The sequence below is a fragment of the Drosophila nasuta genome, chromosome 2L, assembly GCF_023558535.2.
Source record: "Drosophila nasuta strain 15112-1781.00 chromosome 2L, ASM2355853v1, whole genome shotgun sequence".
NCBI lineage: Eukaryota > Metazoa > Arthropoda > Insecta > Diptera > Drosophilidae > Drosophila > Drosophila nasuta.
The window spans coordinates 27678342-27706076 of record NC_083455.1 but is presented as its reverse complement, the minus strand read 5'-3'; the positions used below and the strand labels follow the sequence as shown (position 1 = coordinate 27706076).

Sequence of the window (27735 nt, the reverse complement as noted above, 5' to 3'; positions counted from 1 at the left end):
GCGGCGCTGTGCGCTGATTTAAAACACTGCGGGGCGTGCTTATTGATTAAATACAAATTGCATTCATTCATCATCAGCTGCGCTCTGCTTGCTGCTGCTGTTGCTGCTTTGGCAATTAAATTACACTTTGTAGTTGAGCCTCTGCACATAATTCGCTCGTTTCTCAACCTATAAAACACAATTAAGCTGCCAAAGCGAAACGGCACTCAGCCGCAAAACACACTTAACAAAGCAATTAATACAGTACTCTAATTTCAAATTACGCGCTTACTTGCAAGCAAGTTGGCAGCTTTCAAGCGTGTGGCAGCGCTTTGGCAGTTCGCATGGCAACTCTGCTTGTCAAGCAATGGTTGGCAGCGCGTGCGATTGAAAATGAAAAATTATTAAATTAAGTAATAGACATTTGCAATATTTTTAATATTATGTTAATAGGTTATCAATTAATTTTATTCTAATTTCCTTCCTTCTACTTCTTTGCCTGACCGCGTTAATTTAATTTAATGTGTTTTGGTATATTTTTGCAAGGTCTGATGGTATATGTTTGCATTGACCGTGCGGTCACACTGCTGGCCAGCTGTTGCGTTGGATTCCGAGAGAGAGCAAAACGCGTAACACAAAGCTGAGCGTATTTTTTTGCGCTGTTGATTAATTAATATTGGTTGTGCATTGAGTGGCGCAACAATAATAAACAAGAAGAACGCATGAAAGCGCGCAACTCAGCAAAACAACTGTTGATAAAATTGAAGCTGCTGAATAAAAGTGATTTAAACAAGTTGTTGACATTCCACGCCTGCCATGCAACGCAACGCAGATGATCGCCAGCGGTTGGTGGACCATGAGGAGGAGCCAGCAAACGATGAGCCCATGCTTAGCGGGGATGGTGATGAAGGAGGTGGCGGAGGAGCTGCCTTTGTGCCCGCCTTCTCGCCACACAGAGATGAGTATAACATCGATGATGAGCGCTGCCTGCTGGAGCGGGAGCATGATGAAGTGGTGCTAATGAGCACTGCTCCCAGCTCGGGCTCGGCTCTGACCTACTGCGTGTTCTATCTGCTGGGTATTGGCACCATGACGCCATGGAATTTCTTTGTGACCGCAGAGGATGTAAGTAAATGATGCGACCCGCATCTCCTCCATTCACAACAATTGATTACAAAGTGAAGCAAGTGGGAGAAGAGAGTGAACGACTGCGAGATACCCGTTAATTAAAATGTCATTAATTGCATGACATCATTAACTACTACGGTACTGAATTATATTCAGCTTACAGTTGCATCGAGCTGGAATACCCTTTTAGCATTTGGGTACCGGGTATAAAAAGCAAAGTACACATAACATTTGCTTTGCAGTCTAAGGTTTTTCTTATCGCTCTCTCTCTCTTTCTCTCTCGCTCTCTCTTTCTCTCTCGCTTCCCGTTTATTGCATTGTTGTTGTTTTGTTTTGTTATTATCGTCTTTAGTTTTTCTTTGTTTACGCTACTTTTGGTTGACTCAATCCAAGTCGAGCCAAGTCATCCCCCCTTGGCACCATCTGCTCAACGTGACACCCTCATCTCATGCTCCATTTCATTCACAGTATTGGAAGTACAAGTTCCGCAACACAACATCGAATAACACCTTCGATGTGGATGAGCTGACGCCTCTACAGAAGAGTTTCACCTGCGATCTAACCTTGACTGCCACCATCTCGGGCACCACATTCCTATTGCTCAACGCCGTCTATGGTCATCATGTCACACTGCGGGCCAAGATGCTGGGCACGCTCTGCACCATCTTGGTGCTGTTTGGCATCACGACGGGATTCGTTGAGGTCAACACAGACAAGTGGCAGGAACAATTCTTTCTCATCACACTCATCATTGTCGTTGTACTAAATTGTGAGTAGTTGATTTTATATTTAGTAAATGTTGACTTAATTAGAACTGTTCACTTTTTGTAGAGAAGTTAGATTTGTTGGATACTCAGTGATATCTCCAACTTCATAAAGTATTAAAGTAAATCTTCTGTCCGTTTGCATAATCAACTATCAGCAACTATGCTTGAAAGATAGTAATATCTCCCCCATAAAAGTTACTACGAAGAATCAAGTTATTTGCATGAAACTTAAATAAGTGTATTTTTCATTGATTCTCAAAACTTAAGGATTGTACCAACATAAAAGTAGAAAATAGAAGATGAAAGACAACAATTATTTGCTCCTTCATTTTATTTTGATTCTCAAAATTTCTGATAGAAAAGCAACGTAAATATATAAAATAGAAGATAATAAGTGATGAAGGTGAATATAGAATTGCATTTATCCATCCCCATAAAGCTCTAAGTTCGTCTGTCGATGTGTCCGCTCCCTTAAACAATTAGATATGAGCAACTATAATATTTCTTCCGATAATATGTAATAGATTCCCAAGACTTCATAAAGATCTGAAACAAGGAATGAAAGCCTTTATTGCATTTTATAAAGTCAGCTTCAATATTAACTTGTAAAGCAGATTGTGAACAGTTCTGTTTAAGTGAGCACTTTTATTGCCCTTACTAATGATGTGAATGTTTTAAGGTTCTGCGGCCACAATGTCGGGAGCTTTGTACGGCGTCGCTGGACTGTTTCCCTCGGAGTACATGACAGCTGTGGTCAGTGGACAGGCTTTGGGCGGTATTCTAACTGCCTTGGCCTTCATCCTCGTGCTGGCCTTTGATGCTGGTCCCTCGGCAACGGCATTTGTGTTCTTTTGCATGGGCGCAGTGCTGATCTTCTTCTGCATCGTCAGCTACATTGCAATGAGCAGACAGGCGTACTTCAAGTACTATCTGGAGGGCGGAGATAAGTACAAAGTGATTAGTGCGCAGCCATCGCACAGTCGCAACGAGGTGGCAGAGACGGGCGTGCCTCTCGAGCCAATACTGCGGCAAGTGATGAGCAAGATCTACATTCATGTTGTGTGTCTGGCTCTGCTCTATGCAACGACGCTTTCGGTTTATCCGGCGGTGACGATACTCATGCAGTCGGAGTACTCAGCCAACCACACAGAGTGGAGCGGTAAGTTAGCTGAATTATTATTATAGAGTAAGAAAAACTTTCTTAATAGATTAGTCAGGCCATTCTAAGGCCTTTTGTATATTTAGATTATATATATTTTATATAAAACAGTAGTATATTAGTATAGTATTTTTAAATATGATTCATTCTATTAAAGTGTGAGTTGTTAGTTAGTTTTTTTAGCAGTTTAAAATGCATTGCGACCACAAAATATAGATTCATTTTAAATGACGAGAGAGTAAAAGCTTAGAATAGACTTAAAAGAAAGTTAATTTCATTCTGAGACAAAGTAAAACAAACTTAAAGTAAAAGCTTATAATAAATTCAAAATAATTTCAATTACAAAGTAAAGATATTCGGTATTCGGTTTAGTTTTAAATTTGGTATTATCGTATATGTATGAGTGGGTTTATTTCATGAGTTATTTGTTATCTGCTAATTTTCTTGATATCGAATGAGAAAAAATATATGCGTAATCATACACAACACTATAATTGTTGATTTCGGGCAATTATTCTTTTCCAAGTATTACAAAATACTTGAGGGCTTTGTTGACGCATGTTTAATAGCGGACTTTATCGAGATCTAAACGAAAAATCTCAAAAATGTTGAAGCGTGATGCAATTACATATGAATTTTACTTAAAGTAGTTTCTTTTTTATTATAGGATTTGTTTAATTATATGAGAAATTGTTAAATTTGTAAATCAAAGTGCAATCAAAGTTAATCACTGCTCTCTTTTTTTAGATGTCTACTATCTGCCTGTGGTGAACTACTTGTTCTTCAATTGTGGCGACTACTTTGGCCGTTTGATCGCTGGATTCTTGGAGCGTCCGACGAATCAACACACAACGCTTCTCCTCACCGTGGTGCGCATCATCCTGGTTCCGTGCTTCCTGCTTTCGAACAGCAGTGAGCATCACTTTCTGCCCATTCTGGTGCAGCACGATTACACGTTCATTACCATGATCATTGTGTTTGCCCTGTCCAACGGTTATCTGACGAATATCCTGCTCATCATGGCGCCACGGAGCGTGGAGCAGCACGAGAAGGAGTTGGCCTCATCCATAATGGCCGCCTCCTTGAGTGTGGGCATGGCCATTGGCTCGGTATTGAGTCTGGCATTCGTGCAGATGTTGTGATTGTTTTAATAATGTCTCAAAAAAGGTGCCTTAGATAGATTTCATGTTTTACAACTTGACATAGCTGAATGAATTTTGTATGTGTTATTTTAATTAATTGTAATGCTCAAGTTTGCCAATGTCTGCAAAGCTTGCGACATATCAAAAGTGAAATTATTTATGTGTCCAGCGTTCTGTACGTTAATGTCTTACCTGTAAGTTAATACGTTTTTATACACTCGAACAAGATAATCAAAAATAAATGTAAGCTTCGTTTTTAAGGTTATTCACTTTGTTCAACGTTTATTATGGTATTTGTTTTTTTTTTTTTCTGCAGATCACAACAACAATGTGGATTAAATTTAGGTTCAATTCTCTTTTTGTTCTGTATTTAAATTGTATGCCATTTTCGTATATTTTATATGAACTCCATTGCAAATATTTTAACTAACATAGTTTTGCACATCAAATTGGGAAGTTATATTTGGTTTTGTTTTTATTTTGCCCTAATGTGCCCAGCTGCCGCTCAAATTCAAATGTCAACTATCGGCACGTTGCCAATTGGACTGTGTCCAACTGATTTCAACCTAGTGGCAACGCCAGTTTAATTCCGTTCCGTTACTTCGCTTGCAGTTGTTCTGCACTTGTTGCGCGTTTAAATAAAAAAAAATTGTGTTAAATGTTTAATTTGTGCGCGGAAAAGTATATAAATGTAGAGTCGGTATGGTTAGCCTTTCGTGGATACTCGTTGGTCGTTAATTAGTGTCGTAGTTTTCTTTTTAATCGCATTGCAAAAATTTTGAAAAGTGTTCGCGTGTGTGTGTGCGTGAAAAGGAGCCGCGCGCGCATTTTTTTCAGTGCTTGTGAGTGTGAGTGTAGTGTCAGTGTGGGTGCTCCAATAAACAGGCTGCAAAGCTTAAATTAAAATGTGTGCAAGCATTTATTTAATATCAATTGGAGCTCTAGTGTTGTGTTTAAAATGCGCTTTGCAATAATTTGCAAATTCTGCATGGGCAGAAAGCCAGTGCACGCATTTTTTCATTTTTTTTGTGTTAGTGTGAGTGCGCGTCATCCTTTAATGATAGAGGCATTGCAAAAAATTTGCAGTCTACGCGTGTGTGTGAAAAGAAGCCGCGCGCGAGCATTTTTTTTAGTGCTTATGTGTGAGTGTTAGTGTGGGTGCTCCTGTAGGCAAGCTACAAAGCTGAAATGAAAATGTGTGCAAGCATTTATATTATGTAAATTGGAGCCCTAGTGTTGTGTTTAAAATGTGTTTTGCAATAATTTGCAAATTCTGCATGGGCAGAAAGCCAGTGCATTTTTTAATTTTTTTTCTTGTGTGTTAGTGTGAGTACGCGACACCGGTAAAGTTAGAGGCTGCCATCTTGGTTTTCGTTTTGTGTATGTGAGTGTTTATTCAAGGCCAGCATTGCGACGATCTTATATGCTGTCCCTTTTCGACTTGTGGTGACAAGATGTGCTGTTGTTGTTGTAAAGGTAAGTCTTTTGCACGTTTAAACATATTTGACAGAAAAAATAATCAAACGGCAAGGCTTTCGGGCACATTGGGTTGCAATATTTGAAATTCACATTTAAAACGTATTTAACTGGGAATGTACTTGTGTGGTGCACAATTGTAAAAGTGAGTATGCAATTGTCTGCTTAATTCAATAGTTATTTAGTTTGTAAATTCTTTTTTGCTTTTGCAAGTTCAGTTAACAATGGGAGTTCTTTAATATGCATACATTACGTACAATAAATATGTTCTAGGTCTGGTCTAAACATTCATTTAGCTAAATTGTTATTCCATTTTAATTATTATTAATATTATTATTGATGTAATGTTTTTATAGTAATACTTATGCAACAACAAATTCGTTTGTTGTTTGGGTTTGGAATATATCCATAAATTTATTTAATAACATTCAATTTGTTTGTCAGGGCCTAAATTGTTGTTTTTTTCTTTCAATTTTGTTTGCTTTTTGGTGTTAAACACCGTTTTTGCTTGTTAGTTACCAATTTCGTATATTTAGTGTTTTTTTTTTTTACTTTTCACTTAACTTATTTTTTATGAAACACACACACAAGAGAACAACAACGAATATCGATTAAAGCATAATCAAAGAAATATGGATGAGGGGGCGAGGGGGAGGCGCATGCATTGTTAAGGAAAAGCAAAAGAAATGAAAATTTGAAATAAGCGCTGCAACTACAACAACAATAACAAGAACAACAACAACAACAACAACAACGACAACACACAGATACAGACAGAGAGTTAGTTATGCTTATGGACATATGTACATACATACAACACCAAAAACTATTACAATACTTTATTTGTTATACTCTGTTATACTATTGAATCGTGGGCCAATTACTGTTATACATATATAACATACACATAGATATGAAAAAAGTGCTAAACACACTTGTTCGCTAAACACCGATAGACACATTAAGACAAAGAACATTATCATCATGATGATCATCGTGGGGATGATCATTATGAGATTACTATGAAAAAAAACACACACATACTTATATATTGTATTCACCTATTTTTTGTGGGATGGGATTGTGGATGGTTTTTGGGGGCGGGGGCGGGGCAGGGTTATAATATTGCTTGCCGCTATTTGTTGGATTTCTGCTGGTATTGTACAACAACAAGAGTAACTCTACTTTTAACACATTACACAACATCAATTTAGTGGGATTCGGATTTGGGGTGTTTAGAGGTTTAGAGAGGGGCAGGGTGGAAGAAAATTTCATCAAATTCTCTAGCTTTTGGAAAGTATTCGATTTCTTTTTTGTTAGTATAGGAAATTACAACATCTAAGGTGGTTCTGCCGTCCAGTGAAATGTTCTTTCAACTTGAGTTTTTTTTATAGTTGGTTTAAAGTCGCATTTCGCAATTTGTTTTTCGTTTTGTTTCGTTTTTGATTTGTTTTGATTTGCTCTCATTTTACATGTATGCATACATCATATATTGTATAGACTTTTTGTGGACTTAGCACATGTAATGCTGAAATTTTGGATTTCGTTACAAGGCAGCTTGGGTTTTACCTAATCAAATCAAATGATAATCGTAGATTGGTTACAAACAAAGAGTTCCACATTAAAAAGATATTCTCCTGCTTCTTTTTCTGCTTCATTTTCATATTAAATTTTCCTTCTTAGTTTTTGTTTTGTTGGTTTTGATTGTCGCTAGAAGCGTGAACAGTTTCGCAGTGCTGCTCAAACTGTAGCACGCTATATTTTTTTGTTGATACTTGATATTTGGTGTTGTAGGTTGTGCGTCGTCTGTGTGCGTGTATGTGTGTGTGCATGTGTGAATTGTGGGGAAAGAGGGGGAAAAAGAATACACGAAAGAAAGTTGTTCTTTTGTTTTTCTTCTTATTTTTCCGATAAAATAAAAACAGTTGGACAGAGAATTGTTTATTAGAGGTTTTTCATTGAGTAAAAACTAAACTAAAGAACTAAAAAAATAGTAAGTAATAGTATAGTGACTAAAAACAAGCATAAATAAATATATAGTTTGTTGAGCCAACCAAAGAAATTGACTAAATGTTGGCATTTTAGACTTGTGCTTTCTTTTGTTTTGCGCGAGATTCGATTCACAATTTTTGTGCAAGAGCATTAACAAATAATATACACATCATATATAGTATATTGTATATATGTTTAAATTAATGTAAAAGTAAAAAAAGTAATACACACAACCACATTTAATAGTAGAAAATGGAGCACATATTTAGCATCCTTCATTCCTCATCGTCATCGTCAACGTCATCGTCATCATTCATCAATCAATCCTTTTCTACTTTCCTGCTCGTTTTACAAGTAGTTTTTTGTTTAAATAAATATATGTATATAGTTTATGCTTAAAAGGTTAGACACTCAGAGTTTCAGCGAATAGTTCGAATAGGAAGAAACCGTAGTATGGTGCGGCATAGAGATATAGATACATACATATACAGTACATGGATATAAATACACCGACTGTTACAGTTACACTACATAGACATAGAGAGAGATAGTACAGCTAGTTTGTTCAGTAAGAAAAACGTATTTCTCAGTTATAAAACTAACGCGAGTCGCGATCCCAATGATCGATCGATCGATCTCGCCTAACGCTACGAAGACTTGTTTTTTGTTTTTTTGCTTTCTTTTTTTTGTTTTTTGTTTTTTGTGTTTTGCCGCGAATACTGAAAACCGAAGAACAACTTTGCAACTATGATGCCATTAAAAAAGATCCTCTGTAATCCTTTCGATTTTGGATTTACGTCTTCATCTCCGTTGTCGCCGATGCGGCCGTAATGCTATTGTGCGATTTGGCCGGGGATATGGCCATGGCACCACCGCCAGCACCACCGCCGACGGCACCGCCAACATCCAGGCTGAGTGTGAGATTATTGCCAGAGATTGTGGAGTTTGCGGCACCGCCAGAGGCAGCGGATGCTGCTGAACAGCCATGATGATGCGGCCCATGGAAGAGCACCAGGAAGCCACTGTTCGAGACGCAGCTGCGAGATTCCGCATCCTTGTCGAGTATTTGACGCGCCTGCAAAACAAGTTGCCCAATCAGTTGAAAATTTGAGTTGATTTCTTTATTTTGTACCTTTGAGCGATGTTCTGCGAGACCATTGCGCACTGCATCGTGCGTCTTCTGCAGCTCATCCGTGCGCTTGTCAAACGTCTGCTTGAGACGCACACGTTCTGCTACGCCTCGCTCCACCACAGAGCTGGCCACCTCTCGTTTCATTCTGTCGAAGAGAGAGAGAGATTAGGAATATTAATCAGATATTATCATTATCTTAATCTTGCTTTTCAAGAACTTGTTTCTTGCTTCATGAATGAAAAACGGTGTAGGATTCTAGAATGTTTTCTCTATCTAGAACTCAAAAGATATTTTAAATTTCTTAACCCTACCTGACCAGCTCGTCGCGATCTCTGTGCACGGTGGCCAAGTTCTTGACCTCGTTGCGTCGCGCCTCCTGCAGCTGATGCATCACCTCGCCGGTCACCTTGTCCAGCGACGCCTTCAGCTGCTTCATTTGACTAGTCTGCGAGTTCTTCAGCACCTTCTCCGCTGCCGTGTAGATGGCCTCATGGTACTTCTCCTGCAGTTCCCGATACTGCGATGTATACTCACGGCACGCGTAGCGGAGTCGCGACTCTTGGGTGCCTTCGAGGCTACTGGAGCCGGTAGCCTCTTCGCTGAGTTCGCCGGCGCCGGCGCTCTCCTCGCTGCTGTCGCCTAGATCGAGAGGGCAGGGGGGAACTTCGATGCCGGGCTCGCTGTATGGAGAGAAACAATTACTAATTTCAATGGCGTCGTCTGGCAGTGCCTCCACTCTTTAGTGGAACCCACAAAGTCGCCCGCTGCACACTTACAGACTCTTGTTGCTGAGGCGCTTCACCAGCTTGTTGGTGATGGTGAATTTGGGTTTCTTGCCGCCATCGAGGGGACTCATCTTTTGGCCAGCGATCTTGAGCTTCTCCTTGTCGTGTTTCTTGCGCAGCGATTCAAGCTTCTTCTCCATCTCCAGACGCTTCTCGCGCACCGATTTGTGATCGAGTATTTTCTCCAATGGTTCCGCCAACACCTGCTCGACATCAAACTGCGAGGATTCCACCTGTCTGATGGATGTGGTCACGGATTGATCCAGCGAATGCTGATGCTGAATGCCAGTTGTGACAATCGATACGTTGTCATCGTTGTGGCGTCCGCCATCGGTGCGATCGGCGGGCATCTCCACGCTGAGAGCGGCGACTGTGGAAATGCTGGCGCGATGCTTGGGTGAGGTGGCTAACGATTCCACCGGACGTAGCTCCTTCTTTTGGCCACCTACTTGGACGAAAACGACTGGAGGATCAGAGACATTCGAGCAGAAAGAGCAGAGAGCGAAGAGACAGAGAGAGAGAGCAAGAGAGCGAGCGAGAAAAATAGTTGGGGAATAAAAGGAAAAAGTGGAGTCGGAAGTTTTTGTTGGGTGCAGTTTGTGTGTCCGTCAACCGTTTTTTATTTATTGTTTTGTGTGGTATTTATAGATTGTGTGTTTGGTGGTTTTTGGGGGTTGGTGGGTGCGTGTGCGGTGGTTGTGGTTGTGGTGGTTGTGGTGGTGGTTTAACCAAATCCAAAATCCAAAAGTTTTTAACCGAAAGTTACATTTGACATACAAAAGAAAAGTAGAAAGAAAAGAAAGTAAATTAAAACGCAACTCGGAATGCTACACAGAGTCGTCCTCAATCGACTACATAACAGACTAAGAGGCAACTACAAAACGAACAACTTACACGACTTGGACAGATCCTCATCCGCATTAGCCACCGCATCCGTGTCGTCGGTCAGCACCGACAGCTGAATGTCGCGCTTCTCCAGCTCGCTCTGATACTTGATGGGATTGGCCAGCGCCTCGGCAAAGTTGGACAGATCGTCGGGCACATAATCCTTGACAACGACGCACAAGAAGAGCGAAGCCAGCGCAATGGGTTGTCCCACCTCGGAGCGGAGATTCACATGACGATAGCCGGGACAAAGACCAATCACGGGCAACACTCGATGACCAATTAACTTGCCACTCTCCTCGTAGGCTGCCACACGAATGCTGGCCAGTTCCGGAAGCACCACCTTTTTGAAAACGAAGGGATCCTCATCGTAGACCGGATTCATGCCATTATCGCGCACTGTCTTGGTGCGAAACTTCTTGCGCACCGTATCCGCAGGCAGACCGTACATATCGACCTCGACAAAGGTGTTGACACGCTTGTCGGTGAGAAACTGGCCGGAGAGCACAGTGATGGAGACGGTGCCCGCAATGATGCCGTCCACGGTGCTCTCGGCGAAGGGATCGAGTCGTCGGTCAGAGCGTCGCATGAACTCTGGCTTTAGCAGATAGCCGGAGCGTGCGTTGTACTCGAAGATGCCCAGATTTAGTTGCATGGCCAGATCGAGTGTCTGGAAATTGAGTGCGACCAGCTGGCAGCCAGCATTCCAGAACAGTTGCGGCATAAAGTTGGAGCTATCGAAGCGTGTGCCGGCGGGATAAACTCTCGACAACTGATGCTTGTTGTAGTTGACAAACTCAATGGGTCGCTCCTTGAGCAGCGTCGTTGCCTGCTTCTCATCAAACGAGGACATTTCATAGCAGCGGTTCTTCTCTGTAAAGTATAGGAAGGTAATCAGTGGGAGTTTCGTTTATGTCTGACTTGGACTCACTTTCTGCATTCTCGAAGGAGCTAAAGTGAATAGGCTGCACGTAGTTGACCAGCGCTGAGATCTCGGCACCCGCCTCGGTTTCCTTTTGTGCCTTCTCTGGAGGTGGCTCGTTGCCGCTGGGCAGACTGGGCGTTGTATTGGGCAGGGATTCATCGTCGCTGGAGCTGTCCGAGTCGGAGGAGCCAGTGCTGTCCTTTGAGCTCTGTCGGATTTGCTGCGAATTTAAAGAGACAAAGCACAAAATTGGTCAAAATCCAAAGCTAAGCTCTTAAATTGGATGTGAAGGCGAGTGGCGAGCGAAAGCAGCTGCCAATATAAAAGCCATTATAAGGTTGTATCTGCAGCTGTGGAGGAAAGCGAACGGAGTCAATGGGGTCGATAATGCAAGCAGCGCATAATGGCAAGAAAATCGTGCAGATTATGTTGCCCCTCGGGGGGCAGAAAGGACGAAGGAGCAGCGCACAATGGAGTGCATATCGCACAATACATTGTGCATTGCATAAAGTCATTCATAATGCAAGGACAACGATGGCAGCAGCAGTCTCAGCAGTCTCAGCAGTCTCAATTGCCTTTCTCCATTTCGATTTTCCCATTGACGTCGCGCATTGAATCGATTTCGCTTTCAAAAGGCAACACCAGCTATAATTGTGACAGCTTTCTGCTTTATCCGACAGTTGTTCCTCTATTTAGTCTCTATTTACTCGACTCTCCACTCTCATCGACCCTGACCGCAACGCATCTGCATCTCGTGTGGCTAATGAGCCCAAAAATGCAGTCCAGTGCAGTTCAAACTGCAATGCATGAGTGTGGTTGTGTGTGTGTGCTCTGGACTCTCTGGCCACAACGGAAGAGCAACATCCGTTGCCATTAGCTCACATTTGAGCCCCACACACAACTCGTCGGTCGTTGGTTTTGGTTGCGGTTTGCGTCCTCTGCCTCTGGTTATGCAACAGCGCCCCCCAAAAATCATGAATAATGTTGTGCTCTAATAGCAAACTGTGCAATTAAATTAATATGCATAATGCTCGTGAGGCTCACAGAGCCATTAAACCCCGTACATTGACCAAGGATATGGACACCACTTTGTTGACAGCCGCATGGGAGCCGTTGAAGTGGGAGTTTTCATTAAGATAACTAATATCTTTAATCTTGCTGAGTTTACACAACTCATTCGGGCTCTATTTGAAAAGCATTCGTTATGCTGCAGTCTGATTTAGTTGAGTTCAAGCTTAAGCTTAACATTTGATTTGCAAATTAGTGAAGATGGAAATAGTGATGGTAGGAATACTCAAGAAATTAAACCTGTTGAGGACTTACTTTGAACTTGAGTTAACTTGAGAATTGAAGAGTTTTAGTAAAAGAATATTCGAGGAATAGGACTTACTTTAAATTGGTTGAACTTGAGTTAATTTAAGACCAATTTAAGTCGAATTTTATTGCATTTTCATGGCAGTTTGTTTAGACCTTAGTTGAAAGTGGACAAAATTCACAGCAACTCGTTAAAATGCGCTTTATAACTGATCTATAATCCATACAATTACGTTATTAAACCACTGAGAACTCATGAAAATGAAAATTCGAGGAATTTATTGAACTTTGTTGATTTTTCGCGGAAGACTTTGAAGGGCCACTAACTGATTTCTTAATGGAGACGCACATTTAATTTGGAACAAGTCGCTGTGATGCTTTTAGCCACAGTTATCTTCACTTATCTCGTTCGGGCGGGTATCAGGATGCCTCATTATTATCGTCATCAATTGTTGAGTCGAGTTGAGTTGAGTCGAGTCGAGGAACCCTTTTTCTGGTTGACGCTTCGTTGACTGTCACTGGTCATCAAGCAGCTCTCGAATTTATCCATTTATGTGCGGGTGTGTGGGCGTGTGGAGGAGTATGTGTGTGTGTGTGTGTGTGTTGGTATGGCGCTGTCATTACGACATATGTAAACTCAGAGCGTAAACACCGACAACGACGACAATCAACATCAAAAACAACAACCGTAATACTCTTTTGCTCTCGCTTTGCTGCGTGGGCGTGGGAAGCTAAGGTCAAAGGAGGTGAGGAGCGAGGGGAGAATGGGGGAGTGTTGTGTACACACAGAGATAAACAGTGCGACAAATCAAGCGAGTCCCACGTTGGCATCGCAAATAGAGAAAGGAACGTGTGCGTGTGCTGCTATTAAATGCAATTACAGGCATGCTCACACACACACATTCGCACACTTCAGTCACACCCACACACACACATACACACTTGAGCTTTGCTTTTATACTTATACTTACTTGCAGTGGCGGCGCATGTCCTCCTCCTCCTGCTCCGCTGACAATGTCGCCATTTGCGGCGCCTGTCAATACGCGTCCTGCCGCCGCTCCGCCTCCTTCGTCCTGCGCTGCGGCAGCCACTTGTTGCGCATTGGCAGCTGCTGCCGCAGCTGAAGCCGCCTTGGCTGCCGCATCAACTGCAGATTGCAATAAGAGGGGAAAAAAATGTTATTGAATAAACAGAATTCCAATGCCAACGGCAGTGGCTGTCGAAGTGGCATAAAAAATAAAATTATACATAAAAATGGAATGCAAATCGAAATAAATGTAAATATATTACAATTTTTTGTTCACACAAGTTGTCAAAAGCAAAAAGCTTTTTAAATAATTGCTCAGTACAATAAATAATAAAATAAATTAATCGCATTACACTCTCTCTTGTATAATATTGCGAACAGCAGCAGCAGGAGATTGGAGAAGAGGGAGAGGGGAAAAGACCTTGCACAGGCGCAGCCAATTGCTCTGGGATTAGGTTGGGTGCGAGGGCGACGAAAATGATTGCCAGACCAGAAATATTCCCTGGCAATTGCCATGCTGCTGTGTTCAACTGGGATCTGCAAGTTGCTCCCGACTGCGGCTGCGACTGCGACTGCAGCCAGTGGCAAAAGTCATTTGCATTTATAAATTGGCTTTTTGCAATTCATGAGCGAAATGTCAACTCAACTGGCGCTGTTCCCGAGAGGGAGGGGGGCGGCAAGGGCGTGGCTAAATTGTGCAGTTGTGCATGCAAATGGCTCCTGCAGGACACGCAGTGTTCAACAGGACGTTGTCGCTGTCTCTGCGGCCCATTAGCCAGGCGGGCAGGCACCAAGCCAATGCCATGCCAACGCCAACTAAATACATTTATATGCAAAATACTAATAAAACTTTATACGAGTGCGGAACACCAGACAGTCAGTGCACAAGATGAAGGGTTAAAACTGCCCCTTAAACTATACTAGTACACATAACATATGGGCGAGATAAAGTACTCGGTAATCGTGGCTGGTAGACAAAACTCTGTTGTAAAGCTGAGCACAACTTGTTCGCAACTAAAACAGATTTGCATTCAGTGAGTATCTTATTATATACCCTTTAAAGATAAAGATAGTAGAAGGTAGTATAGACTAATTCCTTTGTTTAGCATTGTGTTGATAGTATTCTTTGTACTTTAGGTTCGATATTTTGTTGAAATTATTGTTACTAAAACAGATTTGCATTCAGCGAGTATCTTATTATATACCCTTTAAAGATAAAGATAGTAGAAGGTAGTACAGACTAATTCCCTTGTTTAGCATTGTGTTGATAGTATTCTTTGTACTTTAGGTTCTATATATTGTTGAAATTATTGTTACTTCTTAATGAATAAGTATGTTATTTTTTCTTTGTACTTTAGGTTCGATATATTATTGAAATTATTGTTACTTTTTAATGAATAAGTGTGTTATTTTTTCTTTGTACTTTAGGTTCGATATTTTGTTGAAAATATTTGTTACTTTTTATTAAAGAAGCATTGTCTTGAATCGAAGCGATCTAATTCAAAATATTCTTCGAACTTTGGGTTCGAGCTTTGTTGAAATTATTGCTGCTTTTCAATAAGAGGGTTCTTAAACCAAGACGATTAAATTGAAAATATTCTTTTTACTTTGAGTTCGATTTTAGTTGGATTTATTATTACTATTTATTGAAGAAGCGTGTTCATTAATCGTAGTGATCAATCACTTAATGCGTGTTGCAAGTCAAGCAAAATAAATTAGATTAACTTGAGCAGCTCAGCAGGTCGAGGGCTTTAGCACTTTGTGTGGTTGTGTGTGTGTGTGTGCTGGCTTATCTAAATACTTTTCTTGCGAATAAAGTTGGAATATAGTTGGGAAAACACGTTAAGAAGTATGGCTAAGCAGTAAGAAGAAGTAAGAAGTACTACGAGTAGTCTATGCAAAGAACAACAGAAGACAGCTGCGTGCGTGGAGCTCATTTGCATTTGCCAGGTGCTAAACAAAGAAAACATCGTGGCGGGCGACGGTGAAAAGGGCGTGATGATGCCGTCGTAACATATGTAGCATCAGCAGCAAAACAATAACATCAATAACAATAACAACAACAACAACAAGAACAACAGCTACACGAGAATATAAAAGTTAGTTGGCATTACGCATACGCCATGTATGGCAACCGAAACTCACCTGAGTTGGCTGTTGTGAGTTTATTGCTGGCAGCTGGCGTTCCCTGTCCCAACGCCGACGGCTTCTTGTGATGATGGTGATGGTGATGATGGTGCTTCTTCTTGTTCTTGATGATGATCTTGCGACGCAGCATCGATGGCGGTGGCAAATCCCAAATTGGGTTCCAACGGATGCGAATCCAGCGGCTTGTCCAGCAGCATATCGCCAAAGATTTCGCGGCAATAATTGGCAATTTTCGCCTATAACACAGAATGGATTTTGGGGAAAAAGGGAAGTTAGTTGCTTAACTGTCTGCTAACTGAAATTTGATGAGTTTTTCCTCCCCCTCCCCCGAAAAAAATGAAAGAGAAGAGGAAATCGAGTTGAGGCATTCACGTATGTTGATAACTTTCGTGTGGCTTCGTTTGCTTCTGTTTACCTGTGTTCCCCATGGTAAATTTAGTTTATATTACTACTTTTAATGGTTAAACTTTTGCACAGTGGCCCCTCTTTGCCCCCTCCCCCCCCTCGCAACTTTTGCTTTGCGTCGGCCCATAAAAAGTTTGCCTTTGTTATTATCTCGTGGAGCTGAAGCATCAGGCAATTACCTTTGGAGTGGCTTCTGAGATTTACCACGGCGCACAGTTCGCTGTGTGCTCTTTCCCCTCTTTCTTCTTTTTCTACTCCCCTCCTCTCACCTGCCCCGATCCCTCAGCTGGGACTACATACATGTGAACGTGTAAGTTCTCTGTTTGCCCACTGACGGATTGTTTGCCTACAGCGGGAGTAGAGGGAGAGGGAGAGAGAGAGAGAGGCCTCGTCATTCAGCCACTGTTTTATTAGTTTAGGACGCGTTACTTTCTGACTGGCAACTGTTTTTGTCGAAATGCGGGTCAATATTCACCTGTTGCCTGGGATTGCAGTGATTCTCAAAACTTAATATCACAGGGTATTCGGATGTTTTAAATGCACTCTCCGCGATGGCCTCAAGCACGTCCTTGGCAAAGATTTCGGGCACAAACGTGTAGCCATGGACGATGACTGGCTCCTCGGTGCGACCATTCCAAAAGTCTAGCTCGACGCATCTGGAACAAAAAACACATTGAATGTGAAGCGATAAAATTAACTGACGAAAATCCACAAAAAATGGTTCAAGCATAAAAATTGTTTATCAGACGACGTAGCGCAAACAACCAACAAAAAAAAGGAAGCGAAAAACAGCAATGCGCGAAAAAATAAAGAAAAGAGAAACGTTTAAAATGTCCTTGGCTGCGGCAGCGGAACGACTTTTGCGTCAATAAATTTTGTGATGTGTGTGCATCATCAACGTCGACAGCGACGCCGGCAGCGACGCCGGCAGCGACAGCAACAGAGAGTCAGCGAGTCAGCCATGTTGATGATGAAAATGGCGGCAGTAAAAATGGCGACCATGCAATTTCCGTTGTGCTAAAAGGCAACGCAGCAGCAAAAATGCACAAAACACCTGACACATTGTATGTAGATGTGAGTGTGACGACTCTATGAGTGTGTGTCTGTCAGTGTGTGTGTGTGTGTGAATGTGTGTCAGTGTGTGTGGAGTGGCCTTCAATGGACAGCGTAAAGTCGCATCAAGGTCACCGCCAGCATCCAAACTGACCGCAACAGACATTTGTATTCATGTGCATGTCCCATTTAATTGCGTCATTAAAAGCACCTTACGGCCACGCCCATTTGCCGCCTGTCATGGCGTGTCGTGGTGGTGTCGTGTGCTTGAGTGGACACTCACCTGCAGCCGGCGAGAAGGCATTGCCTGTATATTTCCACAGAGGATTTGCCCGTCAGCTGATGGCCAGTCAGGTAGGTGTTGTGTGAGGAGTTGATGAAGTAGTGCGACAGCGGGTGATCCATATCATCGCAGAGATCAAGCTTATTGGGCGCCATGATTGGATTATCATCGCCCATGAGATACCTGTAAAATAAAGAGAAGTGGTTAGCTTATGTTTATCATAGAGTAACAACATTTTGAATGTGAAAGTACAAGTTCTTTTTAGTCAGACAGCAATTTCAATAAGTTGCACTTCGCATGACTCAAGGCGTTAACAAACTTGTGAAGCGGCACTCGTTGTGTGTTTTATATTCTGCATATGTGAAGGACGCAACGGCATCCTCAGCACTGTCGTCCCCCTCTGCGTTGCCGTCTTAGCCTTCGTCTTCGTCTTTTGCGCGTCATATGCAAGGCGCGTGCTGTTGTGTGCTTGAAGTGCCGTGAAGTGACTCTAACAGGCGCGTTGCCTGAGCTGGATAAGCTGTCAGTCAGTCGCAGGCCCCGAGGCCTACCTCCGACTACCGACTGCCTAACAATGTTTGCAGTATGAAGAGCAGGGCGGGGAAGGGTGGGAGAGGGAGAGAGAGACTTACCTCAAAAAGCCATCCAAGCTGAGTTGGCCCTTTTGTGCGTTAAACTTGTTGGGCTCGTATTGTTGAATGAGTTCTTTGGCGCGAGCAGGATTTGCATATGGATAGAGTATCTCATTGAGGCGCGGATCGCGTTGCGTCTTGTTGAGGAACTCCACCAGCTGAGCGATGGACATGCATTTGCGCTTTGCCTTGTCTGTGCCACAACTAAAACAGAAGATATTGGGTTAGAGGTTAGACTACAGTTGGCTACAAAGGGTCGACTCACATGGTGTCGAAGAGACGTTCGACTTCGGAACGCTGCGTCAGATATTTGTACAGATTGTAAAAGTCCTCAAATTGAAATTTCGCCACCGATATGCTATCGACTTTGCCCGATGGCAAGCCGGTCACGTCCAGCGCCTTCTCGACACGTTTCCGATCCTCTTTATTCTGCGCAAAAAGTTTAATGATGCTAAAGTGGTCACGACCAGGAAAACACAGACGAGGCGAGGTGTGTGTTAAGGGTATCAGCCAGACAATGCGGTTGGTGTTGATGATGTTGTGTTGTCGTCGTCGTCGTCAGTGATGCATGAGCCACGTTTCGGCCACATTGAATTGTTGCGTTGCCAGAAGTAAGTGTGAGAGGGATAGGAATAAAGTGTAAAGAAAGAAATTGGCGTAAATTTCAATTTTCTAGGCAACACTTAACAAATATTGTCAAATGCTTCAACGCACAATGCACAAAAGCCAACACCAAGCTCAAGCCCAAGCCCAAAACTTTGACAACAACCCAGCTGGGTTCACGGTCGAGTCACAGAGTTGGGGTCAAACTTGAGAGTTGGGGTTAGGGTTGGGATTACTATCATACTACACTGCGACAGTGGCAATTACTTTTTCACTGGTATGCGACCGCTTTTGTCCACCTGCAGACAGAGCTTTGTGTGGGCCTTCTGCAGGAACATAATCGCCGAGCCATTCAGCTGGGCCAGGCTGTAGGCCAGTTTGATGAGGCCATCCGACCAGATCTGCAAAAAGACAAAAAAACACAAACAAGCCAAAGGGTATAAGGTCAGACTCTCGACAGTTGGCAAATGCAAATAAATCACTTGAGATTTCTTAAATTCACAATCACAATCGAAGCTATCCCATAAAGGAGGTTGTGTCAACGTTGCAGAATAAATTCAAATGTTCCGATTGTGCCACATTCCACTGCCAAAAAAACTAAAAGCTCTACTTAGTGGTTGAACTGTTTCTGTTTCTGTTTCCTCTGCGGATCATTGACTACATACAAAAAACTATATAACTTTAGCAATTTGTGGTCTATAGTAACTAAGAGAGAAAAAACTAATAGCCTCCCTCCTACTCTCAGTCAATTTGAGTTGTTGCAACATGCATTGCCAAAAGCTGCATGTTTGTTTACTTTATTTATATTATACATACATATATTTGTGGTGCCCGAAATTCCGTAAAAGTTTATGAAATTTTGGCATCCAGTTTTGTTTATAGAAATGTGCGCGACGCGTGCCAAAAATAATAACAATAACAACGCACATGCCAGCTCACCAACCTCCCCTCCCTTGTCCACGTCCCCACTCTCCGTCTCCGCTTCCGACTGCGGCGTGTTAAAATATAGAACATTGATTTTGACCAGGCCAAGAGCGAAGTAGGAGCAAGGACGCTTAGTTGCGACTGTGTCCAGTCAGACATACAATAGAGGGTGTGGCACACACACTCATACTCACACCCACACTCACATTCATACACACAACAGCAAGCCATTATGTTAAATCAATAAAATGTGTTCCGTCAGTTATATTTTTACGCGCATTTGGCAAACGGTTAAAAATAGCCCCACGACCGACGACCGACAACTGAGGACAGGTGTGTCCCAAGGTGCCCCAATCGACTCGACTTCAAATCGCTTTTAACAGTTCTTTCGATTCCCAAATGTCTTTGACCCACTTTCTGAGCTATCAATCTATTGACTATTTCTTCGCATTGAACATTTCGAATGTCGTCAAGTTGTCAATTGGCCATAATGAAGAGCAGCTGTTGAGCACTGGAGCATTGCCAAACGAAAACTAAAAACGCTTTAGATTGCTTTTTTTGTTGTTCGCACTCACCTGTGCAATGTCCCGTCGCGTGCAGCAAAAGTTGACAAATGTCATGTTAACAAAATCAGAGCCATGGCAAATGGTGACGGTCTTCTCCTCGAGCGTATCCTGTGGCCCCAGCGTCACAATCTGTCGCAGCTTAGCGTCCTGCAATGAAAAAGCATAGCATTAGTATGACTGTTATTAATTACCAGAGCCAAGATGAAGTTTTATGACCCAACTGGAAGCCATTTGCTCAGCCTCAGCCTCAGTCTCAGTCTTAGTTGTAATCCACCGAGAGAGAGAGAGAGGCTAAAACTCATTTAGCTGCTCGTAAAGCAAATAACTGTGCAGGCAAAAAGGATAAGAGGACTACTTACAACAGGGCATCATATTTCAATTAAATATCAGCAAATAGATTTACGAGTCGCAGCGCAATACAAGTCTTAAACAATGCGACCAATGGGCCACACCCAGCAAATCAACCCATCTAAACAATGGCAACAAGCGGACAGCACCAACGATAGAGAGTGACAGAAAAAACCACAACTAGGTTAAATGCAAATCAACCCGATGGCCAGATAATCACGCAACATGTTCTACAAAACTAAACCAAGTGCGAAAGTGGCACAACTCAACTATGAGATACCATAACAAGTACGAGTAGAAACATCACGACTCTACACTTTGTTTTCTACAGTAATTTTCAGTAAAATCCTTCTCAATGTAATTCCCAAACTTTCACAGCTTAAGGGATAATTGCAGTACAATGTGTGAAAAATCCGAGCAATGTGTGATCATTTTTATGTGGATAACGAAATTGCAGCTAGGACAAGACAATGTCCCGGATATTGCAAGAGCTGCATGCTCCCTTAAAGTAGTCTTAACCATTTGATGGCAATAGGGTATAAATATAAAATGGAGCAAGAGATGGCAGCAGGACAAGCGACTGTTTGGCGAGACAAGCGGCGGTATTAGTTTTGGCTTTGTTGTCAGTTTAGCAGTTGGTCGTGCTCCAACCAACTAACCAAGACTGACTGACTGACTAACTGACTGACTGACTGACTGACTGAGTGGCAGTTGCAGTGTCAGTCAGCAGCCTGGGGCGCTTATCTCCAGCAACTGTCGACCGTCGACTGTCGACTGTTGACTGCATTGTTGCTGCCACCCGCTGGCAAGTCCAACATGCAGCTTTAGGATTATCAGCGTCCTTTAAAATGCATGACACTAACACACACACAAACAGCAGGGATGTAAAAGGGGCAACGGAAGCGGGAGCATGATTTTGGCATTAACTTTCGGGCTGGTCATGTCTTGATATTTACAGTAAACCCAGCAGCACAGCGTACAACATGTGTGTGCACTTCCGATGTCGAGACAGTTGACAAACTGCTGGATAACGGACAACTGTCAGTGACAAATATGTGGTTCTTGTTGTGTGTGTGAGTATGCTGTGGGTGTATTCGTATGTGCTGAATGTTAATCATGAATATTTTAATATACGAATTGTCGCACTCACGCTGCGACCATGTGAAATATATTATACAAAAATTATCCTTAGAGAAAAGCCGATAAAATTCAATAGTTGAGCATATGCTCGACTGCAAACTATTCTGCAGCTGTCTTTATGATCGTTGATTGATTAAGCTGTCAGTTGATATCTGATCGGTTTCAGCCAACGCTTTGGCAACTTAATCCACTTTGAAAGTGTCCGCAATATCCTGATACTTTCTCGATGACTTTGCCAGTTGACAAGCCAAGTCAAAGGCCATGTCCATGCCAGAAAATTGAGTAAACTCCAGGTCAAAGCTGCTTTCAATGCAAAACGGGGCTAATAATGAGTTGTTGTTGCTGGTTGTTGTTGGTATTTGAGCAAGTGCGTTTACCCGCTGATTGACTGACACGGAGAGCAGAGCCTGACAGGCATTGGCATAAGCACGAGACTGGCCTTGTGTGTGTGTGTGTGACAAAAGATAAGGGTGAGGAGCGAAGAGTTTCTGGCCAAACGTTTAGTATCCGTTTTGGTAAAAGTTCCCTTGGCGCGTGGCCATAAAAACCGGCTGTGAGCTGGCTCTGGCTCACATGGTTTTTGGCCAGGCTTATCTGCCGCCGCGTCATAATTTGCTTTTAACTAAAAACTAATTCGGGCAAATTTGTCGCTCTGAATAATGTAAGAGCCCAGACAAACACAGACGCAAGGTACACAAGTATAAAGCTGGCAAGGGAACAGGTACAACAACAGACAGCGAGGACTTTCGCGAGGAAGCGTAAAGCGGAAATGACTACGGTGATTATCTTAATTGCTTCTCACGCAGCTCACAGCTCGCGCCTGTGTCTGCCTCCGCATCGGCCTCTATCTTTGCTCTCCTCTGTCTCTGTCTGTGTCTGCGTGGGAGCACTGCTAATCCTTTGGCTCTGCACGAAATTTGAATTTTAAGAACCCTCATTATGTAGCCAGGCATGGTTAGGCACAGCCTGAAGCCTCAAGTCTGCAGCCCTGACGTATATAAATTTAGACCGTTTCTCCCCATTACCACCACCCAGCAAGTCCTTTATTGATTCTAAAAGGTGCTAATAAATTGAATACCAAATGCCTCGACTATCCCTATTTCACTCCTCTTTTCGCTCTGTCATTCGGATTTTTATTTCCTTTACAAAATTTTCGTTCGGTTCTTGTCAGATTTTATTTGTTCGTTGTAAACTAAAATTAGGTAAAAATTAAAGTACAGAAAAATTAAAACAAAAAAAACTGTTTTGGCCAAGTCCAGAAATACCAAAAAAAAGAAAGGAAAACAAAGAGTTTTAAGTGTTGGTTCAGAATGCGCAACCAGAAAGTGGAAGAGCAAACCTTAAACCGACTTACGCCCTACAATGTGATGCGTTTGCAAAACTGCAAATCCTTCAAGTTTCGCAAAGGCGAAATGTATCCCAACATCAGGCCACCGGTATCGCAATGCAGCCCCAGCCATACTTTCACCCTGCTATCGTCCACAATGGAAGCCAACGGCTGTGGACCCATCGATCCTTCGTTGCTTGAGCAAACTAAGGATAATCCCTATGCCGATAGCATGCCAAAGGTACCAAAGAAGCTGATTGCGCCGCCAGATTATCCCTGTAGGGATAAAGAGCGGCGACTCCATGCGCAGGTCTTGGGAGATGCAGAAATGGCGGAGAAGTGGAGCAAACTAACGCCCAGAGAACTGATACGTATGCACAACTGCAAGACGCATGTGTATCAGAAAACAGAGACATATCCGTCCATTAGGCCGCCAGTGTCGCGTTGTAGTGTGGGGAAGACGGCCGAGTGGCTGGTCGATGCTCTCGAGGATAATTGTTGTAGCCGCCTGTTCGATATGGAGCAGGACGATATCTTAGACGTGTGGAAGCAAAGTCCGCACAAGCACACTCTTAGTTTTTACGGCGTTGGCCCCGGTATTCCTCCGCCTGAGGCAGTTGTCTTCAATAAGGTAATTTCAAAGTGCCTCGACAAGGTTAACACCCCGAAACCCGCAAGAGAAACGTACACTTCCCCTAAATTAAAGCAGAAACTGCCATCCAGGAAAACTGTGCCGTGCGGCGGCCTGGTGCTAAATCAACCATTGTTGGCTGTGAAGCTCAGTAAGATGCCAAACGTGAAGAGAAAATTGAATGCAAAAGAAGTGCTCGATTATCTTTACTGCTCGCGTCCTGCAAACGCTGAAGTACCTTTTCTCGATGAGAAGAGGATCGGTTTAAATGCAGCTCTTGATATGGAGAAACCAGTTGCAAAATCACGACATAGTCTTAGGAGGAAGCACTACTATTGTGATTTAAAATGCGGACTTGCCGAGAACAAGTGCACAGATCTCGAGTGGATGAAGTATAAGGCAGCACCTGAGCCATATAATGAGGCCTTTAAACGGGAGATGGAGGAAATGGAGCAGGATATCGAGCCGGAGCCTAAGAATTACGATGAGCTTTATGATGAATTGCTAACTTGTTTTGAGGATGATACAAACATAGATCCTGCATGTGAACTTTATAAACGATGCTGTTGGAAGTCCACTCAAGACGGTTCAGAGGATGGTAGTGGAAATGTGCCCACTGCAGGAGGAGGACGTGTTCCAGGCAGAAAGCCTCCTGGAAAAAGCTCTAGTAGACACAGTGGTAAGGAAGAGATTGATCAACCCGATAAAGATGGGCATGGAAAGCTGGTGCCAGAAAAGGATAAAGAAAAGCCCAATATTACGATAGATAGTCCAGACAAAACAGATAAGGATAAGCCTGATAAGAAGCCCGGCAAACAGAGACCTGATAAAGACAAAACTAATGATGATCAACTAGAGGATGAAGACAAACCAGCTAAGGGAAAACCTCATAAGAAACCCGCTAAAGATAAGCCACATAAAGATGATACTACAAAAGACGATTCGGCGAAACCTTCAAAGGATGATAAGGATAAGGGGAAGGATAGAGATAAAGATAAAAGTAAGGATACAGATAAAGATAAAAGTAAGGATAAAGATAAAAGTAAGGATAAGCTTGGCTACGAGTCGGACGACGAAAAAGGCAAAAAACCTCCGAAAAAAACTAGTAAAACAGGTGACGAATTTGTTGAGGAGACAATTGCTCCTCCTATTGCTCCTCCTATTGCAGTCCCTATTGATGTACCGTCAAGGGATACGATCACAGATTTTTTTAAAGAAAAGCCAGAAGGTCATTACAAGAAACCGTCTAAAAAGCCTTCTAAAATATGGAAACCACCTGGAAAAAAACCAAGTATTATCAAGAAACCCCCGAAGACTGATGAGAAACCAGCTGAGGAGCCCGTCAAGGACTGTCCTTGCGAGATCTGCGAGTTTATGAGACGTCGCTTTCAGGAGCCCGACTCGCCTCTCATTATCGAGATGAAGCGAAGAGAGAAGCGTAGGCAGCTCAAAGAGTATTATAGGCAAATGTGTTGTCGCCAAAGACCTCAGGCTCCTCAGTATCGAGCTCCATTGCACAAATGTGATCCCATCGAGTGCGACGATACGTTTTGCCTTAATCCCAAGCTGGCCGAGTATAGTGACTGCTTGGATGCGATGTATAAGCTGCAACAGCTATTGGGCCCCAAGCATTGCATTGTGGACAATGAGCTGAGGTTCAATCTGGAGGATCTTAAGCGTCGCATCTGTAAACGCTTTTGTGAATGTTTATAGAAAGTCTATCTATCTATATACATATGTCTTTTGTATCGATCAGTGCGTATACGTAATGGGTTGATTCTGGTATATATATTGCTGTTTGTGTGTATTCATAAATTTCCTTCTCTTTAAGCAAAAGTATAGAATTGTGTTTTATTTTCTATTGAATTTAGCAGCCTGCCTACTTTAAGTCTTCAGAATCGTCTGACAGATATATCCCGTCAGCTTATGAGTTTATTATTACTTTTAGTTGCAAACCGAACAGACAAAATTTATATGTAATTTATGAAAGTATCGACAAAACAGATTTTATGCACGTCTTAATTAGTCAACACGATTTTTAGTGATTTTCTATTTGTGGGATTTCTATACTGCGAGATTCGAAATGCGCAAAGAGCAAAAGGAAGTCTTTCCATACACTGAAGGCCTTACTCCATACAATGTAATGCGAATGCAGAATGTCAAGACTTACAAATATCGCAAAGATGAAATGTATCCGAGCATCAGGCCACCAGTTTCGCAATGCGGTGCAGTAGAAACTGCGGAATGGCTGGCGGATGCCATGGAAGTGAGTGGCCTGGAGCGTCCGCTATGGAATCACAATCAACCAGAATGCCTCAAGGGTGAAAGCTTTATTCAAGAACCGTCGAAATCCAATGAGAAGCGATTCAATTTGTGCAAAGCTCCCAGATCGCCCAGAAGAGAGATGAAACTCACAGCTGCGCAAAGGCAATTGGACTGGAATAAACTCACGCCCACAGACTTGATGCGAATGCAGAACTGCCGGACATTCGACTATCATCCCTGTGAAAGATATCCCACCATAAGGCCACCAATATCGGAGTGTAGTCCACTGCAGACTGCCGAGTGGCTGTCGGATGCAGTAGAGGCGAGTGGCTGCAATCGACTGTTTGATATGCAGACCGATGATATCGTTGAGGTTTGGAAACGTAGTCCAGGAAAAGAAACTCTTGGCTTTTACGGCGTGGGAGCTGGCATACAAAAGCCTGAGGCTATAGAGTTCAATCAAGTGATTTCAAAGTGCCTCAATAAAGTCAGCAATGTAAAACCAATGGCACCTTTACCGAAAAAGCCAGTCTGCCAAGAGCCACAGATACAGCTGAAGCTGCCGACGAAAGCTCGCGGACCATTTATATTAAATCGTCCACTGTTGACATCGAAGATCACCAGGATGCCGACTGTGCAGAAAAAGCTGTACGCTAGCAATGCCTACACCTGGCTTCACTGTCCCCGTCCACCGCCAACACAGCAACCCTTTGCTGCAGATTCGCCTGGAGTCGCCATGAGAGCTGCTCTCGATATGGAAAAACCAACGAAAAAGCCAAAGCGTGGATTGCGTCGAAAGCATCCGTATTGTGAGCTGCAATGTGGCATTGTTGAAAGCAAATGCACGGAATACGAATGGAGGAAATACAAAGAGGATCCGGTGGCATATGAAGAGGCCTTCAAGCGAGAGATGGCAGAGATGCGGCCAGAAATTTATCCCGAGCCGCAGAACTACGATGAGTTGTATGCACAATTGGTGTCGTGCTTTGAGAAGTCGCCTTACCGGGATCCACTTAAGAAGGCATACATAAAGTGCTGCGATGCGAATGCATTTGCCGATGACGATGGTGGCTTCGGTGGAGGTGCCGGCGGTGGAGGTGCTGGCGGTGGAGGAGCAGGCGGTGAAAGTGGCAAAGGTAAAGGAAAAGATAAAGGAAAAGGAAAAGGCAAAGGTGAACACGATGAAGACTCATGGGATTCAGATGAAGGCAAAGATGTAGGTGGATTCGGTATAGAGGGCTACGGAGAGGATGATGGTGATGGTACGGGAGTAGGTGGTAAGGGTGGGAAGGGTGATAAAGATGGTCAAGGCGGTGGCAAAGGAGATGGCAAAGGAGATGGCAAGGGCGATGGCAAGGGCGATGGAAAAGGAGATGGGAAAGGCGATGGGAAAGGCGATGGGAAAGGCGATGGAAAGGGAGATGGCAAAGGTGATGGTGCAGGCGGCGGAAAAGAAGATGGCAAAGGAGGTGGTAAAGGTAAAGGAGATAAGGACAAGGACAAAGGTAAAGGCAAAGGAGATGGTGGCAAAGGCGATGGTGGCAAAGGCGGTGGAAAAAAACCAGGAGGAGGCGGAAAAAAGCCCAACACCGGTGGAAAAAAGCCTGGTGATTCAACTTCTCAAACTGAACTGCCACACGAAGGTAGCTCTTACACAAATCCTTCTAATATATCCAAGAAGTCCTCCAAAGTATCAAAT

At 43.0% G+C, this 27735-nt stretch overlaps 3 protein-coding genes across 3 annotated transcripts in view; 2 read left to right on the top strand and 1 right to left on the bottom strand.

Moving 5' to 3' along the window:
* The first annotated feature begins 585 nt into the window (after positions 1-585).
* On the top strand, positions 586-4426 carry LOC132785917 (equilibrative nucleoside transporter 1). Its single transcript, XM_060792250.1, has 4 exons — positions 586-1104; positions 1576-1876; positions 2554-3033; positions 3781-4426. The coding sequence occupies exons 1-4, from the start codon at positions 796-798 to the stop codon at positions 4173-4175; spliced, it is 1485 nt and encodes a 494-aa protein (XP_060648233.1). The 5' UTR covers positions 586-795; the 3' UTR covers positions 4176-4426.
* Positions 4427-4428: 2 nt separating this feature from the next.
* Positions 4429-27735, bottom strand: part of LOC132785890 (1-phosphatidylinositol 4,5-bisphosphate phosphodiesterase classes I and II) — a 64263-nt gene continuing 40956 nt past the window's right edge. Inside the window, 15 exon segments of the mRNA XM_060792198.1 lie at positions 4429-8718; positions 8776-8920; positions 9087-9455; positions 9552-10023; positions 10455-11318; positions 11377-11590; positions 13656-13831; positions 15857-16007; positions 16009-16095; positions 16740-16920; positions 17601-17783; positions 18233-18436; positions 18498-18683; positions 19103-19236; positions 20335-20472. Of these exon segments, the coding sequence (XP_060648181.1) occupies positions 8437-8718; positions 8776-8920; positions 9087-9455; positions 9552-10023; positions 10455-11318; positions 11377-11590; positions 13656-13831; positions 15857-16007; positions 16009-16095; positions 16740-16920; positions 17601-17783; positions 18233-18436; positions 18498-18683; positions 19103-19236; positions 20335-20472 (3786 nt within the window). The 3' untranslated portion in view covers positions 4429-8436.
* Positions 22990-25607, top strand: LOC132785915 (uncharacterized). Its single transcript, XM_060792236.1, has one exon. It carries the CDS (start codon positions 23124-23126, stop codon positions 25482-25484), a length of 2361 nt encoding a protein of 786 aa, XP_060648219.1. The 5' UTR covers positions 22990-23123; the 3' UTR covers positions 25485-25607.

Coding starts and splice junctions, on each gene's coding strand:
- LOC132785917 (XM_060792250.1), top strand. CDS start 796: ATGCAACGCAACGCAGATGATCGCCAGCGGTTGGTGGACCATGAGGAG. Junction 1,105..1,575: donor TCTTTGTGACCGCAGAGGAT/GTAAGTAAATGA, acceptor TTTCATTCACAG/TATTGGAAGTACAAGTTCCG. Junction 1,877..2,553: donor CATTGTCGTTGTACTAAATT/GTGAGTAGTTGA, acceptor GAATGTTTTAAG/GTTCTGCGGCCACAATGTCG.
- LOC132785915 (XM_060792236.1), top strand. CDS start 23,124: ATGCGCAACCAGAAAGTGGAAGAGCAAACCTTAAACCGACTTACGCCC.